The 19,768-nt window shown below is 45.1% G+C and overlaps 1 protein-coding gene across 3 annotated transcripts in view; it reads right to left on the bottom strand.

Annotated features, from left to right (window-relative positions):
- The window catches only part of APBB2 (amyloid beta precursor protein binding family B member 2), a 439,699-nt gene that overhangs the window by 299,934 nt on the left and 119,997 nt on the right, over nucleotides 1-19,768 (bottom strand). Inside the window, exon 3 of one of the 3 annotated variants that reach the window (XM_082256024.1) lies at nucleotides 14,087-14,156. The exons of the other annotated variants lie outside the window; for them this stretch is intronic. Within the exon in view, the coding sequence (XP_082112150.1) occupies nucleotides 14,087-14,105 (19 nt within the window). The 5' untranslated portion in view covers nucleotides 14,106-14,156. The remainder of the gene's footprint in view (nucleotides 1-14,086; nucleotides 14,157-19,768) is intronic. 3 annotated transcript variants of the gene reach the window in all.

Genomic DNA, 19,768 nt, shown 5'->3' with positions numbered 1-19,768 from the left:
AGGAGGCAAATCCACTGATACGAAGAAAGAAACTATTATATATTCATTATAAAAACTTAAAAATGGGATTTTTGCCTAACCGTAAAATTAAATTCTCTGATGTTCATTGACCGACACAGCTCCTAATCTTCTTGACCATTAGGTTATACTGCCCCCTAGAGGAGTAGGACACTAGACAGAAAAAAAGTCTGGCTATGTCCATGAGCAGGCCCAGGGGATATACTCCCTCTCTCTGCCATATGTACTCAGTTTTGTTACAAACAGTGTCAGTAGAATTACAACTCCACAATAGGGTGGGTGCTGTGTCCGCCAATGAACATCATAAAAATGGATTTTAAAGTAAGTCAAAAATCTAATTTTCTCTTTCGTTCATTAACGGACACAGCTCCTGATATTCTTAACTATTGGGACGTCCCAAAGCAGTGTTAAACATGGGAAGAGTGGGAACAGCGAAAACTAAATTCCCATGACTAACTCTAGCCAACCAGGTAAACAGGAGCTCAACCAAAACAACTGGAGCTCACCTGAAAAAAAAACAATACACCCTCAAAGAGGACCAGGTCCTCTAAACAGCAGCCTGCAAAATCTTGTGGCCAAAGGAAGCATCCGCAGATGCCAACACATTCACTTTATATAACTTTGTGAAAGTGTGCACTGGCGACCAGATGGCCGCCTTGCAACTCTGCGTCACTGATGCCCGATGACGAAAGGCCTAGGAGGCACTGAGCGCCCAAGTAGAATGCGCCTTGACAAGGAAAGGAGGAACCTGACTCTTGATGGAATAGGCCTGAATCACCCTCTGTCTGATCCATCTGGAAATGGTCGCAGAGGAAGCGGACAACCCTTTCCGAGGCCCATCCATAAGCACAAATAGTGAGTCTGATTTCCTAAAAGACTCCGTAGCTGCCAGGTACACCCTAATTGCCCAGACCATATCAAGGCATGTAAAGCAATTTCCTTCAGATGTATTGGCCTGGGACACAGGAAAGGCAACTCAATGTCTTCATTCAAATGAAAATCAGAGGCAACCTGAGGAAGGAACAACGGACAGGGGCGAAGAACCACCTTATCACTGTAAACCACCAAGTAAGGTGAACGACAGGGTAACGCCGCTGATTCTGTCACCCTGTGCGCAGAGGTGAAAGCCACCGAAAAGGCCAACTTCTGGGACAGTGTAAGCAGGGGAATCTCATGAAGATTATCAAAAGGAGGCTTCTGGAGGACTGAGAGCACCAAACTGAGGTCCCAAGGTGGCAACAGAGACCGCACTGGAGGGGTCAAGTGCCTAACTCCCTGAAGAAAAGTATGCACCAAGGAGTATGTGGCCAAGGGCCATTGCAAGAAGACAGCTAAGGCCGACCCCTGACCCTTGATAGTACTCAAGGCCAGTTTCTGCTCAACCCCACGTTGAAGGAAGGTCAAGATCTGAGCCACCGAAAAAAGAGCGAGGATGAACCCTAAGAGACTCACCCCACGCAATGTATGTCTTCCACGCACGATGGTAGATCTTCCTCAAAGTAGATTTTGTAGCTTTTAAGAGCGTTGAAATCATCGTCTCAGACAAACCTCAATCCATCAGCACCTAACGTTCAACAGCCAAGCCATCAAAGCCAGCGACTGTAAAGCAGGATGGAAGGTTGGTCCTTGGGACAGCAGATCCTCCCTGAGAGGAAGCTTCCAAGGAATGTTGGAGACCAGCCACACCAGATCGGGGTACCAAGCCTGGCAAGGCCAGTCCAGGGCCACTAAGATGACCGGAACCCGTTCTGCCTCGATCCTGCGTAGAAGTCTTTGCAGAAGCTTAAGAGGAGGGAAGGCGTAAATCAGATGTAAATCTGACGATACTGACCCCACAAGGCCACCAGCACATCCGTGGCATCGACCAGAGGATCCCGTGACTGAGCCACAAACCTCTGCACCTTTCTGTTGAGCCAGGATGCCAACAGATCCACCTCGGGGATGCCCCACTGGAGACACAATTAATGAAACACTTCCGGATAAGGGGACCACTCTCCCCTTGGTCCAACGCCTGCCGACTGAGGTAATCCGCCTGTCAGTTTTTTACACCTTGGGAATGGGAACGGCGGAGAGGCCTGGAATAAACCATCCTGCCCACAGAATGCTGGCTACCTCCAGAGCAGCCAGGACACTTCTTGTGCCCCCCTGGTGATTGACATAAGCCACGGTCGTGGTATTGTCTGATTGAATGCGCACTGGACATCCCTGAAGACGATCCGTCCAATGTTCCAGGCACAATCTTTTAGCTCTGAGAAGTACCAAGACATTGATCAATTGTCTGGACTCTTCCATTGTCCAGACCCCCTGAGCAGAAATTTTGCCAGACAGGCTGGCATCTGTGGTGACCACTGTCCAATACAAGGGGAGGAAGGATTTGCCCAGCCGAAGCACCGAAGAACAAAGCCACCATATTAGGGACTCTTTCTTTCCCTGGCTCAGCCAGATCTGATTGTCCAGAGACTTGCGGATTCTTGTCCCATTTGGTCAGAATCTCCCTTGCAGGGACCTCGCATGGAACTGTGCAAGCGGAACTGCCTAGAAGGTAGACACCATCAGGCCCAGCACCCGCACGCAAGTCGGGAAGGATTACCATTTGCTGGACAGCAGGAAATGAATTACAGCCTGCAGTTTCTGGAGTTTTTCCAAGGGAAGGAGCATCTGGCTAAGACCCAGATAGTCCAGCCTTGTGGACGGAACCAGAGCAGACTTCTGAAAATTCAGAATCCAGCCAAACAGCCTCAAGCTCATATGGTGATCTCCAGGTTTTCCACAAGAGCAGTAGGAGATTCCGCTCACGGAAGGAGGTCATCCAAAGTAGCCCAATACCGCGGTCCCCCACTGGCATAACAATGCTAGCACCGGGGCCAATTCTTTCATGAAGACCCAAGGAGGAGAGGAGAAGCGAGACCATAATAATGCTCCTCTCCCACGGCAAAGCAGAGGAAGCGCTGGAGACCGACACATATTGGAATGTGAAGGTAAGCGTCCTTGATGTCAATGGAGGCAAGAAAAATCCCCCTGATGCAGGGAAGCCACCATTGTGTGAACGGACTCCATTCTGAACTTCTGCACCCGCACAAAGCAGTTCAGCACCTTGAGGTCCAAAATTGGACGTACCTTGCCCTCCTTCCTGGGGACTGTAAACAGGTTTGAGTAAAAACCTGTGAAAACGTTCCAAAATTGGAACCGGGACCATCATCTTTTAAAGTAAAAGGTCTTGCCCCAAAAAGAGCCTGTAAGCGGACCGGGGACAGTAGCAAGTTGGAAGGATGAACCTTACTGGAGGGTAAGAATGAAACTCGATCTTGAAGCTGGACCAAATGACCTTGTGGACCCACCTGACTTAAACCAGGGGAGTCCACGGGTCTGGGAAACAACAAAGACATCCCCCCACCCCAGATACGGATGAGGGCGCACCTTAATGCTAAAGGGGCCTTGTCCTCGGGTCTGGAGAAGCCCACTCTTGACTTGCCAGACCAGGTTTGCTTGGATCCTCCAGAGGAGGCCCCGAAGGGCTCTGATCCCTTGTCAGTAGACACTGAGGGAAGAAAAAACTTATTTTAAGCCGAGAAGGAGGGCCTACGTCTACAACGAGGGTCCTTGCCCTTAGTAGCCTGCGGAAGAAAGGTACTCTTCCCCCCTGTGAGACCTTTAACAATGTCATCCAGAGTAGCACCAAACAGGCGATCTCCTTGAAAGGAAAGATCAGTCCAGGTCTTTTTAGAAGTCTGGTCCGCACACCAGCATTTGAGCCAAAATCCCCACTATTTTGTGACAATTATTTTAAAATAGGAGGGGAAAAGAAAAACCTTTTCCGTTCTGGATAGCTTGTGAATGCCAAAGGGAACCTGCGCCTTCGCCGCAGCTTTGTGTGCGTCCTCCATCTTTAAGGTCTCACGCACAGCTACAATCAGTGCGCCCAGCAGCGCCTTTTCGTACGCCGTTGCAGAAGTGGAGGAATACTCCTCACTATCTGAGGATTCAGGGCACGTGGTCGCAGACCCAGCAAGGTGGCCCATGTCCGCACGGTCTGAATCAGATTTAGGATCTGATGAAACAGATGAGGCAAGGGAAGGCGGGGGGGGCCACTTTTTGCCAGCCCGTCGCCCAAAAGCCACCTCCACCTGGGGCACCAAAGACTCCAGGACCGATGTCAGTGCATCGATGGATGGGACCCGGAGGGCCCTGCAGCCTGAGAGAGGGGATCAGGTGGGGAGATGTGCTCCAAAGGCTTCATGAGTCACCAGGGGGACCCCTCAAAAAAGTGCAAAACACTGCTAAGGGACAACCCCCACTGCTCTGGCAGCCCACCCGGTTGCCAGCCGTAGACAACCAATCGATCCTCAGGAGAGAGGGTGAGGACCCACCAGGCTCACCACACCGCAAAAAACAGGCACCGTAGCTGCCAGGAGATTCTGCGCTGCACGAACGGCAAACAGGAAACGAAAAGATCCAGGAGTCAGCACCATCAGATGAGGAAGGGCTCCCACCATCTAAATCGCCACCCAGAGGGCTCCACTGTCATGGCTGCCACTATTTTTAATGCTAAATCACTGGAAAATGGCCACCGGACTACACAAACATGCCCACTGTGCATTAAGCATACAGGCTACAAGAAAATGGCCCGCACGGCAACACAGGGCTCCCAGGGACACAGGAGGGATCCCTAGGCCCCCGAAAATGGCTCAGGCAGGAAGAGGGGGGGCCCTGGCAGGAGCCCCCATCAGGTACAGCCCTCCCCCCCAGAGCACCCCCACTCCCATCACCAGCACAGCACCCTGCCCCCACCCTAGGCTGTGAACCAGGCCACCCCAAAGCCCCAGCGTCAGTGAAGGAGGGGGGAGAGAGGGGGGATGGGGGAGAGATGGCCCACAGGGACTACCAGACTGATGAGGGGGGTGCCTAACGTAAAGGAGGGGAACACAGGGGGCCGATCGTCCCATGGAGGGGCCCACGTCCACCCCAAAACCCTCCAGGGAGAGGGGGGACAGTCACTTACCATAGCAGGAACCAGGCGGGCACTGCTCCAGACAGAACCTCCTCTCCATCGAAAATAAGGGGGGCTGTCAGCCAGGAGGAACGCTGCGACTCAGGCCGAGACCAGTTCCGGTCGTATGCGACCTCGGGAGACGTTTAACTCGCAGGCCAGCCCTCGTCCAGTTGGGCTATGTCGCGGCCGACCTATCTCGGCGCTGAGGTCTGTGTTCGCTTGCTGGCCAGACTGGGGTGACCACTGGATCTAGATTATCCAGCCAATCACCCAGTCCAGCAGTTGATTGTAGATCTCATAGGAAAAAAATCTAGGAGAAAAAAAAAATTCTATCTAAAAAGAAAAAAATGCCAGGACCAGAGATCCCAGCAGGGAACTAGGTCCTTACTCCTGACTAGGCAGAAAAAACTGAGTACCTATAGCAGAGAGAGAGAGTATACCTCCTGGGACTGCCTATAGGCTTAGGCTTTTTTTCTGCCTAGTGTCTTACTTCTATAGGGAACAGTATAACCCAATGGTTAAGAAGATTAGGAGCTGTGTCCATCAAAACGAAAGAGAAATGTATTTTTACACACTGTTAGCATGAATACCTGAATTTGTCTTCAGACCTGCCTCCTGTAATCCTATGCACAGTAGCACTCTGACAGAGTGGGAGGGCAGCAATCTCCACTAATTTAGGCCTCTATGGCTTTGCACAGTGTTATCACTCTAATACTGTATACATGCTTACAAGAAGGGAGAGCACAGAGTTGACAACATGAATAAAAAAAAAAGAATAATGGAAAATCTGCTTCATGTCCCGTAATGTTAGTACCCTAACTAAAAGTCCTAAACATTCCTATGTGAAAATTATCTAATAAGGTATAATAGTTTCTTATTTGCCACTTACATTACAGGGGGTTGAGATAACCATTGCATAACTACCTGCAGTGGTAAAATCGGGATCCCAGTTGGGTTTTGCCATAAGACGCAGGCATAGGGATCCTGTTTTCCTTAAAAGGAACTAGAAAGTTGTCAAAGGGAGCCAATAGCCTGGGTTTATATCCAGTTCTGATCACAAATCAATTAGCTCCCTGCCTAATTTTGTTCTGCTTTTCCTTCACTGTCCAATCACAGAACAGGGCAAGCTCTTGCCCAGACTCTATTGCTTAATGGTTAGTCCTCCTCAAACCAATATTCTAATTTTTGACCTGACAGTTTCTTATACCTCACAGGCACTCTTTTGACAAGATTTCTGTATTTGGATTCCCGATTTCATACTGTTGGACTTTTTGTTACTTTACTATCATTATCTATCACTATCATTAAAAATGCAACAGCGTGTGAACATAAAAAGAGTCAGGAATTATGGTGAGAAGATCCCTCTTCTTAAAATATAAGAAGCCAGTAGTGGATTTGATCCACCAAAGGGTATAACTTTTGGGTGGATTGGCCCTTTAACTACAATGTAGTTCTCATGGACCTGACTATAATGTCTAGTGTGCTTTCCTAATCACAAGACTGGCTGAAAAGAACTACAAATCCTTTGGCGCTTAAAATGTACATATATGTATTCAATTGTCTATTAGGCTGTTTGCCTGGAGTTTAGCTTTAATGGACAGGCGGTCCATTTGCATCTGACAGTAACCTGTGTCCATGCCTGCTCTGTATCAGTGGAGCGGACACGGACCACTCATCCGCCTGCTCAGCAGGGGTTCAGTGGAGAGTTCCCATGCTGAGCAGGAGGATCCCCTGGCAGACTCCGCCAGTCTGCCAGGGGCCCATTCACAGCCGATGTGTTTGAATGCATTTTAACCCATTCCCTAGTTGATACCACTGTTTTGCATTACACTGTAGACCTGTTTCACACGGTCTTCAGCTTGTATAAGAGCAGCGTGAACTGGAAGTTTTGACAAAGCATTTGTAGAGCTTTCAGCCCACTTTGTAGGGCTCCATTCACACCTGGGCGTTTTTGAGCATTTTTCAGCTCCAAAAATCCTCAAAAAAAAACGTTCCAAAACGCCCAACAAGTAAAACCTCATTCATTTAAATGGCCCCTGTTCACATCTGAGCGTTTTAATGCCTGAAGCAAAACGCCTGTAGCTGAAAAAAACACATGAGCTTCTTTTTGGGCTGATTACCAGCGTTTTTGATAGATGTCAATGCCTGCCTCCTAAAACGGCTGAAAAAACGCCTGAAAATCGCGGTAAAATCATGGTAAAAAATGCTACGCTCAAGTGTGAATGCAGCCTAAGCGTTGAACACAGATCCTAAAAGGAGTGCTGATTGTCATTTTAAACAAGCTGCTAGCAGGCTCTAAACAAGCTTTTAGAAGTGCTGAAGCCTGCTAGCAACTTGTTTAAAGTGGAGTTTCAGCCTTTTTTTTTTTTAAATAACACCCGTGACAGTCACCGTATATACATTTAAAATCGGCATGTGCTGTATAGTATAGTTTCCGGTCTTTGAACACGTCTTAGGACTTACTTGGAACTCCTGATCCAGCAAGCAGCCATCCTAATTGTGGGCATCTGAAGCCCGCTGGGACTATCTTCCGGGATTAAGTGCAGCTGGCTACCCAGCATGCACCTGCCGATCTCGCACATGTGATGTGGGAAAGAATCACGGTAAATGTGTGTGTATGGGGGGTAGGGGGGGGGGTGCCTATTGACATCTGGGATTTTCGACACTGATATAACAGGAGCCAATGGGAAAAGGGAAATTACACACCTCGCCATGGCAGCTTTTACCCTCAACAAAAGGTAGAAGATGGAAAAAAAAAAATATCCAAAAATGAATGAAGATGCAATTGGCAACAATTACAGCCATTGATGCAAATTAAGGTGGTAATAAGCACCCCCCACTAGGATCTGTGTTCAACGTTTACGAATGAGCTGAATGCTACTTTAAAAGCTTCAAAAAAGCTTTCTCAAAGCTCTGCAAATGCATTGTAAAAGCTTGCTATTCACACTTCTCTTATACAAGCTGAAGCCTGTGTGAAACAGGCAAAAATGTTTCTTTAACCACTTTACCACTAGAGCATTTTGCTGTCTTATGTCTGGGCCACTTTTTGCGATTTGGCGCTGTGCGACTTTAACTGACAATTGCGCGGTCCTGCGACGCTGTACCCAAACGAAATTGACGTCCTTTTTTTCCCACAAACAGAGCTTTCTTTTGGTGGTATTTGATCACCTGTGCGATTTTTACTTTTTGCGCTATAAACAAAAAAAGAGCGTTTATTTTGAAAAAATAACAATATTTTTAACATTTTTTTATATGAAATTCCCCCCAAAAAAGATGTAAAAACCAATTTTTTTTTAATTTTTGGCCAATTTGTTTTCTGCTACCCATGTTTGGTAAAAAAAATCGCAATAAGCGTATTTTGATTGGTTTGCGCAAAAGTTATTGCGTTTACTAACAAAGGGAAAGATTTATGTAATTTTTGGTGTTTTTTTTTTAACGAGTAATGGCGGCGATCTGCGATTTTTTTTTGCGGGACTGCGGCGGACAGATCGGACCCTTGACTGACATTTTTGAAACTTTTGGGGTTACCAGTGACATTACTGCAGTAATCAGTGCTATATATATGCACTGTTACTGTAAAAATGACACTGGCAGGGAAGGGGTTAATTTTATTGGAGAGGGAGGGGTTAATGTATGCCTGGTGCTTACTGACGTGTGGGGGGGGAGGTGACTTTGTGAGACAGGGACAGATCGGATGTCCAGCTATGCTGAACACTCCGATCTGTCACTCCCTGTCCCTGAGGAGATCCGCCCGCTTGTGTTTACACAGGCGGGCGGATCTCCACACTAGATCCCCGACGATCGGGGCAGAGCAGCGGCGATCGCCGCTGCTCCTCCCCTGGCCCGACTCCCGCTGTGAATGAAAACAGCGGGAGCGCGCCTCCGGCGGCGCGCGAGCGCCGCCTACAGGGGAGGAATCTGGCGACGTAGGTCTACGTCGTCAGACGGGATCGTGCCACTTTGCCGCAGTACTATTCAAGTATTCAGTGGTAAAGTGGTTAAGCTGCAGTTTTGCTCAACACACATAAATGTAATGCACCGTGACCTTAGACTTTATGAAAAGTTTAAAAAAGGAAACAAATTGTAGCACAAGCAAAAACTGCGACATGATGCAATGCGTTTGAAAAATACATGTAAACATCCTTGCATTACCACCAGAAAAATGTGGGTATTGTGGTATAAATGGGCCCTAAGGGCCTAGCCCAGTGCAGCAAATTTAAAAGTGCTGCCGTGGTGTATGCGGAAAAATAATATGGTATGCAGTAGTTTTTTTCAGTGTGATGCAATCCACCATGCTGAATCACACTGCAGCCATGTCACTATGTGAGATTTCAATAAGGTTCACATAAAAAAAGTAAACTGAACCAGGATCGACACATCGACATCACTGAAATCACACTGCACACCAGTGGCTGTGTTCTAATGCATCTGCTGGGGTTAACAGGTGCTAAGGGAGTCCGTGTACAGACATTTTAAGCTACTTTAAATAAACAAGAATTGGAGGCTACCTCGCAAACTAATAATGGTATAATGGGTACACAATATAATAAATCTGGAAAACACATCCATAGGTTATCACACTTGGCTTTAGCTTCGTGTTAACTGTGTTTATAAAGAAAATATCAGGCACCTCTACCAACATATCTACATTAGTTGGTATCATTTGAGGAACTGCCAAGGTGCTTTTAAATCTCATTCATCCATGCAGCACTAAATTGAAACCGCAGGTTGAAAGTCCAAACTGTTTTACAGAAGCCATGCTTTTGATAAAGGTGTGATTGGGTAAATGTGAAAAATGTCACTTCAATGTGAGACTGTTTTATTCTGATGGATGTATACAAATAACCAAGCTCCCAGCGCCATCGAGGTAAAGAGAACCACTGCAAAAAGTATAAAGCATTCAATGTAAAAGGCGCATCGAGAACTGTGCTATGATACAAAATCTACTCTGCAAAGAAACCAGGGGTACAGTGTATGTGGAAGCTAAAAAATTGAAGCAGATCTAAAATTCAGCTATGGACTACCTGCACCAAGTTTCCATAATAGGAATTTAAAGGTTAAATGATATAATAGGAATATTTTTTTTTTTTGCATTAAGCCAGAATTTGGAGACTTTCTTTCCAATTACTCAGGCAGGAGAAAAGAAAGTTACATCTGATTAAACTATTGCAAGTATGTGGAAACGCAAAATGTTACTAAGGAAGGAAAAAAAAATCTAACTGGTCTAAAGTGGTTATTCAGGAAAGCGTTACTGCTTTTCACTAAATCGTGGAGAAAGACTGATATACCCTATTACTGGGCGACAAAAGGTAATCACTTCAATAAAGTCATGTATGTTAAACTGTTTATTTTTTGAGGTACTGCTGGAACTGCCAAGGATACACATACAATAAAGAATATGTGAAAGGGGGGCTCTTATAGCCCCCCACTTTCCAATGGGATGGCGGAAGGGAACAAGAATCTGCTAGGTTTAATGTCAGCCATATTATCATATCTGGTTTAATTTGAGGCAGTGACCTTTTGACTCCTTAGCCCCCTTCCCGCTCCAATATCCCGCTCTTTCCCTGTATCTGGGGAGCTTAGGCTAGGTAGCTAGGCAGTTTCCAGTCTCCTCTAAAATTAGTGACGAATGGGGTACCTTCCCTCCTTTCCTTCCCGCCCTAGGAGCCCACCAGTACTTGATTTTGGGGCTATTTAAGCAGGGTTTCGTGAATAGGGAGCTCAATCTCTCAGGATTACCTCATCCCAGCGTTCCCCTCCCTCCCCTTGGATTGTCGTGGCTACAATATTAACTGGTTGGGTCACCTCTGCTTTGCAGAGGGGGACAATTTGTTTGTTTAAAGGATGGAATGTTTATCTGGATATATTTATGGTACAACCCGAGTTGTTTATGACTGGGTTGTGGTTGTGATGTTATTTATATTTGGTAATTTTATTATTGTTTTGTTAAACCAGTTAATAAATGGCCGCGGCCTTTATTCATCCAAACCATTTGTCTGATGTGCCTTATTTTATTAACAAATTATATTTAAAGGTTATAATATTTCTATATCCACTCCTTCCTGCCATTCCATGTAATTGGCAGAGCAACTGGAAAGTCGATTGCACTTTAACAGTTTCCCAAATAAAAAGCTTTTACGCCTAAGGGCTCTTTCACACTGGCGATCCGATCAGATCCGCCTGTCAGTTTTTTAGGCGGATCTGATCGGGTCCTCCATGCAGCTCTATGGGGCAGCAGATGTCAGCGGAGACACCTCCGCTGACACCCACTGCCATCCGTATCCGATCCTGTCCGTGAAATCTGGACGGATGGAAACCCTATTTTTCCATCTGTTCAGGGATCGGATCGGATCGGATGAGAGCGGACAGGCGGTCCGCTCTCATCCAATCCCCCATATAGAGCAATGGGGGCTGTGACACCTACACCTCCCTCTCCGCACTGCAAGAGGAGACGGAGCTGTCATCTGCCGGCTCGGCGACACGGACCGTGTGAAAGAGGCCTAAAGCTGTTATGAATACAGGTGCAATACTCTAAGGCTAGGTTCACATACATGCAAATTGGATGCGTTTAAGACTGCATCCAATTCGCAATGCATGTGAATGTGACCGGCTCGTAATGGAGCCGCTTCACGCATGTCCGGGGCAGCCATGGTGCTGTTTTGAAATGAGTCCTGTGCGTTTTTGTGTCTGCTTCAGGTGGGAATTCGGGGAAAAATTTGGCCCTAAATTGCACCTGAAGCTAAAGCACCAGACTCCGGACTGCAACCCGCAGCCGGACATGTGTGAACATAGACTTACTCTACTCAGGACTGCAAGTAAGATATTGACCAAACACTACATTTAAAGGTTTTGGTAAATACTCAAAGGTCAGTTTACTAAATGCGTATGTAAACTCAAACAAAGAACTCTTTTTTACTCCATTTCAGTTTATTAAATATACAGTTGATGGTGTTTAACCGCTTTCCGACTGCGCACTGTATATTTACTGCGGCAGTCAGCCCCGGCCAGGCAGAGTGACGTAGATCTAAGTCGCTAGCCTGTCACCGGGTTTTGAGCCAATAGCGCCCACCTCGGCTCGTTCACAGAGGAGTCCGGGCGTGTGACCGGCGGACCCGATGTCCGCCGGTCACACTACGATCGTCGGTAGAGCGGGAGAAAGGCGGACGGCTTATGTAAACAAGCCGCCTGTCATTCTCCCCTGTGTAAAAATGGAGATCAGACGGTTCTACTATGTAGAACCGTTGATCTCTGTTTTTACAATAGGAGACCTGTCCCATCACAGTTAGAATCACGCCCCTAGGACACACTTAACCCCTCCCTCTCCAAAACAGTTAACCCCTTCCCTGCCAGTGTCATTTTTACAGTAACAGTGCATATGTATAGCACTGATTACTGCAGTAATGTCACTGGTACCCCCAAAAGTGTCAAAAATGTCAGTCAAGGGTCCGATCTGTCCGCCGCAATGTCGCAGTACCGCAAAAAAAATCGCAGATCGCCGCCATTACTCGTTAAAAAAAAACACCAAAAATGACAAAAATCTTTCCCTTTGTTAGTAAACGCAATAACTTTTGCGCAAACCATTCAAAATACGCTTTTTGCGATTTTTTTTTACCAAACATATGTAGCATAAAACAAATTGGCCGAACATGTTAAAAAATTTTGATTTTTACATTTTTTTGGGGGGGAATTTCATAAAAAAAAATGTGAAAAATATTGTTATTTTTGCAAAATTTACGCTCTTTTTTTGTTTATAGCGCATGATCAAAAAAATCGCACAGGTGATCAAATACCATCAAAAGAAAGCTCTGTTTGTGGGAAAAAAAGGACGTGAAATTCGTTTAGGTACAGCGTCGCATGACCGCGCAATTGTCTGTTAAAGTCATGCAGTAAAAAATCGCAGGAAGGGGGTAAAATCTTCCGGGGCTTAAGTGGTTAATATATCTATTAGGCAACTGCAAAAAAAAATACCTATTGATCCTACCAAAAATCAAGTGCTGTCTGTCAGGTTCTGTGTACTCTCCATTGTTATTTTAAACAATGTAATTAGGAGGTATGTTAGGACATACAGTACATCTTCTCCCCATGCTGTTGTGTCCTAACCCAACTCCAGTCTTAAGCCTACTACACAAGGGCTTATTGCTGATAGGCTTCCGATCAGCGCTCTCAGCTAAAGGCGGGCCCCCCTTTTAGAACACAATAGCACAGAAGGGGAGATCTCTGTACTAACATTGCATGGTAAGTACAGCGGCTCCTCCGGAGCTGTCAGTTTTTTTTCCGTTCAGCCCTGCTTTAGTGTGACAACACTGCTCCACCATATATAAAGTTCAGTGAGTGACCGTTGTCACCTAAGGTCCAAAAATTTGTAACTGGCTAGCTCACCAGGTGAAAATTAAGGCATATTTTTTTTATGGATTTAGACCATACTGAGATGATACCAATACACCTCACCATGGATAAAACTTCACCTGACCCTTTCCGGGAATGCAACACATGTCAATGCACACTGGTGCCTTGTGGCACACTGCAGTACAGGTGCACTGCCCTAGTGCATTAGGCTGCACCGCAGGGATGTGAACAGTCTTAGATACACTTTAACAGTTTCTTTCTCTGCGACTCCGATAGTGTGAACGCTGTGCTTTTCTTCCCAGATCTGAATACCTGCAATAAACATTATTTGGGGATCTCACTCCTGTCAGCGTTTTTATTAATTTTGTATTACTGGAAACACTCAAATCTGCTCAGACGTCAGATCTGACATTTACAACATAAAAAATTTGTTGTTCATTTAGGCCACAATTCTTTTCCCATAATGTAGGAAATCCTAAACTCTGAAACAAATAAATTCGCAGGAAGTATGAAACAGGAAATACATGGGATGGAGCTTAAAAAATATGGTATTTCGTCATAAGCTTCATAAAAACCTTTTGTTAAAAATTCCTGATTGAATGTCCTATTTATACTGGTAAAAGCATCTAAATAATGAACAAATGAGGGAACAAATGAAACAATAAAATGAACACACATAAAACAAATTCAGGGTGAGGAACACCAAACAGAACACAGTGAAGGGTCTCTAACCTTGAAGGACTTCAGACATGGGTCACAAGGGCTTCAGCAATGGTGCAGGATAAAGGGTAAGGTTAGCAATCTGAAAAGAGGGATGATTGGAGAAAATTAAAACCAAGGAAGCTACTAGTATGATAAAAAAGAAGGAATGTGATAGAGTTTAAACAGAAACCAGGTATGAATCAAATAAAACACAAAATCATGGTAGAATATTTATATTAATTCAATTACTATATACAATCAAAATAAAATTCCACGGCTCCTTTTCCCTTTGAAAGGAAATGGCCCACTTTTGGAACCAAATCCATCTTTCCTCCTCTGTAGCCTTTCATTTTCCTCTGGAAGTATAGACATCTGTAAAATATGTGACTTAGTGGTTAGCAATTCTGCCCTGTTGCACTAGGGCCATCGCTATGAAACCAACGCATTGAATTATCTGCATGGAGTTTACATGCTCTACTTGTGTTAGCGTGGGTTTCCTCCCACACTCTAGAGACGCGCTGCCAGGCTAACTAGCTAAATTGGTATTTAGTATGTACAGTTTATATATTCACGTGATGTATGGAATTTAGATTGCAAGCTCCTTGAGGGGAGAGACTGCTGTGAATGCACAATATATATGTAAAGCACTCTGCATATTTCACTCAATCTCTAAACCCTTGCATTTGTTTTTTTGAAGAGCGAGTAAAACGGAAAATTAGTATTTGTCAGTTTTATAAAGCCATCTATTGCATTCTCACATTATAAATAAAATTAAAAAAAAAACATTTTTTGGTCATTATTTCTTCTTTAGCTGCATAACTGGGGGTGTGCCAGAGATGTGTCCATTGCCTACATACGTTGTGCTATACTGTGTTCTTCTTTCCCATTTCAGGACGTTGGGAGGTATAAAAATGCATTGAAATGTGTCTAATAATGTGTGCAATCTACAGCATGCATAACAATCAGTTTTTTTTGCAATCTCTGCTTGGTGGTATAAGCGTGAAAATGATATGTGAAAAAGAATTAAATGGAGGATTGCTTATCTCATGTGTATTAATTAGAAGTCAAGCTATTTCCAGGGGTTAATTATCTCAGTTTTTGCTGCTTTACCCAGAAATGGAACAATTAGCACTTAACGCACATCTGCGGTAATGCTGCGCTGACGTTGTCACAGACATTACATGCTCCCACAAAGTATCACAATCTTGGTCTTCAGCACATTGTTCCAGGTCATATGTTTTTTCCACAATATTATGTGTAAACCGGACCTGGAAAGTCTGGGTAAATGGGATTCATTCATATTTAAGCCTCATGCACACTAGGCATTTATCCAGCTCTCCAAAATGCCTTTCCTCCTGGCAGCAGCGTTTTGGTAAAAAAAAAAAATGCTTAATGCGCGTAAGCGCACCTAAACATGTTTGGGCACATCAAGCACTTGGGCATTAAGTAATTTTATTGGCCAGAATAATAGTTTATTCTGGCCTTTGAAATTAATTAACGCTAAAACGCTTGACATCTACACCTAGCATACCTAGCAACGCACAATTAGACGCATGATTAGACGCTTTTACACGTGCCAAGAATTTTTTCTGCCAAAACGCTGCTGCTCCTGGACATGCTGCCAGTAGAGTTTTTCTGCCTCTAAGTGCCCTGCCTCTAAGCACCTATGTGTGATGGACACATAGGCTAACATGGAGGGGCGTTTAGAGAAAGAAAAAAAAAAAAAGACAGATGGCCCTAAAAGCAACATTTTTAACACTCAGTATGAATGAGGCCTGATAGCCCTGTGCTGGCGGGGGGGCGTGGTCGCGGCCGCGGCGCATCGGCGCCACGATTCTCCGTGTAGAGCGTGCCATCATCACGGCGTCAGCGTCTCTACACGTGATCTCCTTCGGCGCTCATATCTGGGACGCCATCTTTGGCAGCCGCAGCCTGCCTGGTGGTGACCCTAAGCTTGAACGACCCGTGACGCTGGGAGCGACCCCTGCCTCTGCCTTTGTGTAGGTCCATATCCATGCAATCTACTCTATATCACTATGGTCACACTTTTTTATTTTCGCTTTAGATGTTTTTCTTCTCGTGTCTTTGGTCACACTCTCCACTCTCTCTATGGGACTTTTCCTCTCTCACTATTATTTTACTGAGAGCCATTTTTCCTCAATTCTCTCCATACCTGCCCTCTTAGCACTGTTTTCTGGCACACCAACATATACCTGTCTTGAGTGTGAAAATCCCCCACTGCTCACTTTTCACCTATTCGGACCATTTTGATACCCAGCTACACGGATCTTGTCTTTCCCTTTTGCACTCCTGGTTTTGGGCTTATTTACTCTACCCCTTCACCATTATGGTACACATATACCCATTATCTTTTTGATTACATTCCTATACATCCCTACTTGACCCATGATGGAAACTCATGCAATGTCTATGGACCTTGCACCAGTGCTGTATCTTGGCCTAGGCCAACAAGGCCCAGGCCTAGGGCGGCACTTTGCAGGGGGGCAGCAAAAAAGCTGCACCCCGCACCAAAAAAAAAAAAAACAGCCTCCTCCATGCTCCCGCACGAAAAGGGTCCCCGCCGGCTTGCGCTACACATTTAGTATAGTGTCAGCCTTATGGGGCAAATTGGGCCAGAGAGCAGGGTCCAGGAGGCAAATAAGTCTGGCTCCCACATAAAGCAGTCACACTGCTACCTGCCGGTATGATAATGCCGGTGGGTGAGGACATTCGGACAGACCACTGGCCGCCAACCACACCTAATACAACTGGCCTGATGGCCCCCAATGATAATAAGTGTGGCACTGCAGCCTAATGCTCCGCCTACCCTCCTCCGCCCCCAGGTATGGCAGGCATCATGTCAATAATATAATTTCATTTCTGTAAACATCCTTGTCCTTGAGCAAGAATACTGAATTGCATCATAAACAATTAAGGCTTTTAATTTCATATGATGGCAATAATATTTTGGACCTGCTCACCTCATATGTACTATCGCAATATGTCACTGGATTAGTAAGATTATTCCAATCTTATAAGATATTTGGACTTGTGTTTGCTGCCACTGCTTATTATACTTATTTGTATAATGACTATGGACATTCTAGTCATTATACAAATAAGTGAAAATATTCCTATAATTACAATCAGTGGCAGCAAACACAAGTCCAAATATTTTAGGCTGCACTAATGGTCACTGATAGGCTGCATTGATCGCCACTGATGGGGCTGTACTGATGGCCACTGATGAGGCTGCACTGATGGGCAGTAATGAGGCGGCACTGATAAGGCTGCACTGATGGGCACTGATGAGGCTGAACTTATGGGAACTGATGAGGCTACGCTGATGGGCACTAATACACTGTGGTTGTGGTCTGTGGTTTACAGATGACAGAATGGGTCAGAAACAGGAAGGGGTGTGGCCTTTACAGGAAGGGTGGGTCATATTTAAAATGAGGGGGTGCACAAGTTTAGTCAGGCCTAGGGCAGCACAAAACCTAAATACACCACTGCCTTGCACCCTGGCTTTGTGCGGAGTGTTTGCCCCCTCAGTTCCCTCCATGGACGTGCTCCTGGGTGACTAACAGCCTCATTGATAGTCTTTACCCTACTGTAAGTTATCTTCCTTATTTAACCCTTTAGTACATTGGATGCAATATCAATTATGTCCTATTGTTTCTAGAAACCTAACTGTGCCTGCTCCTGATGAAGTGAAACCTTTTCACGAAATGCGTCGAGCTTAAGAGGCCACTTAACTGACTGCAAACATTCAGCATGCATCCAATCATCATTTTTTACCTACATTCCATGTCTGTTGGTCTATTATGTTATTGTTTTTAATATTTTTTTTATTATTTATTATGGTCTTATCATGTTATCTATCTGTATACTGTGTACATCCCCTTTGATTAGTTGTTTACCTAATATACCAATGTAAATTGCTATAGAACATGTTAATAAACACGTGATGTCAATCATATGCTTCTTTATGCTTACCAGCAGGTGTATATACACTACCATTGTATCATCATGTGTACACTGGCCACACCTCATACAAAGTCCCACGTTTTTATTTTTGAACACTATGTGTTCCTTATATTTCAACACACCTTCTGTATTAGAGTGCTTCCACTCTGGATAAGGGAACACAGGGGGCACCTTTGGACAGGAGCATTGTTAGTCTAAAGGAAGGGGGGTGCTAGATGTACTAGAAGATTTAAAAGAGAAGTATGAGAATATAAAAAACAAAACAAAATATTATACTCACCCTGATAGCTGCAGCACAAATCCCAGCTGCAGCTGTCCCTGCAGCTGTCCCTTGCTGCTCCCCTCTACCCTGAGAACTGAGCAATCAAACACTGCTGATCGCTCAGTTCTCCCGCCCACTCTGAGCAGAGAATGTCAGTCACTGTTTACCTGCTCTGCCCCTCCAGGACTCACTGGAGCGCTGGGCTGTGGAGGGGGCGGTAGGGGCTGGCTCAGGCTCTTAGTGGCTCATTGAGAAGCTGAGGCAGCTGCCAGTCCAGGCATCTGGGTGGATCCTGTCTGTAAAGTAGGGAACTTTCCTGAGCCTGGACCGGCAGAGTGATGTCAGCCAACAGCTGGCTTTAGTCCACTGTTGGCTAAAAACGAGTCACGGGAGTGCAGAACGAACTGCACTCCTGTGATCCATAGGAAAAGTGTAGCCAAATAGCTTTAGCTATACTTCTCCTTTAACCACTTGCCGACCGTCCGCCGCAGTTTTACTGCAGCAGGCTTGCTCGGTTGCACGAAACGATGTAGGGGTACGTCGGTCGCGGGATTTGTGCTGGGGGATGAGCGTGCGCAGCTGGCGGCACGCTTCTGCCCCCGCTAGGCAGCAGGGATGCTGATCCACGAGATCGGCGGCCGCCATTGTCGCCGGGCACCCAAGATCACTCTCCGCTGATTAGAAAACACTCCTAGGCTCACAATTAACCCTTTGATCACCCTTGGGCTAACCCCTTCCCTGCCAGTGTCATTATTACAGTAACAGTGCATATTTTAGCACTGAGTACTGTAATAATGTCACTGGTCCCCCCAAAAGTGTCAAAAATGTCAGTTAGGTGTCCGATCTGTCCACCGCAATGTTGCAGTTCCGCTAAAAGTTGCAGATCGCCGCCATTACTAGTAAAAAATAAATAAATAAATAAAGATGCCATAAATATGTAGCAGAATACAAATTGGCCTAAAAGGATGACATTTTTTGATTTTTACATTGTTTTTTTTGGAATGTTATAGAACAGAATGTGAAAAATATTGTTTTTTTTTTTTTCAGAATTTGCGCTCTTTTTTTGTTTATAGCGCAAAAAATTAAAATCACAGAGGCGATCAAATACCATCAAAAGAAAGCTCTATTTGTGGGAAAAAAAGGACATCAGTTTTATTTCTGTACAGTGTCACACGACCGTGCAATTTAATGTTAAAGTAATGCAGTGCGGAAAAAATAGCCTGGTCATTAAGGGGGCAAATCCTTTCAGTCCAGAACTGGTAATACATTAACAAACCAAAGCCAATCTCCAGTTCACACTGTATAAGCAGTTACAGCAAACAGTTTTTTCCATTTTGGTGTAAAAGCACCCGCCAGTGTTAAGTGGTTTGTCTCACCCCTGAAACTGTTACTTCTGATAGATATTTTTTTCTTTTGGAAAAACAACAGACTTACTGGCTGGATCACCATTTGAAAATAACAGA

This window comes from Pelophylax lessonae (genome assembly GCF_965119305.1).
Source record: "Pelophylax lessonae genome assembly, chromosome: 1".
In the NCBI taxonomy this organism is placed as follows: Eukaryota; Metazoa; Chordata; class Amphibia; order Anura; family Ranidae; genus Pelophylax; species Pelophylax lessonae.
This window is presented reverse-complemented; position numbering and strand designations above follow the sequence as displayed.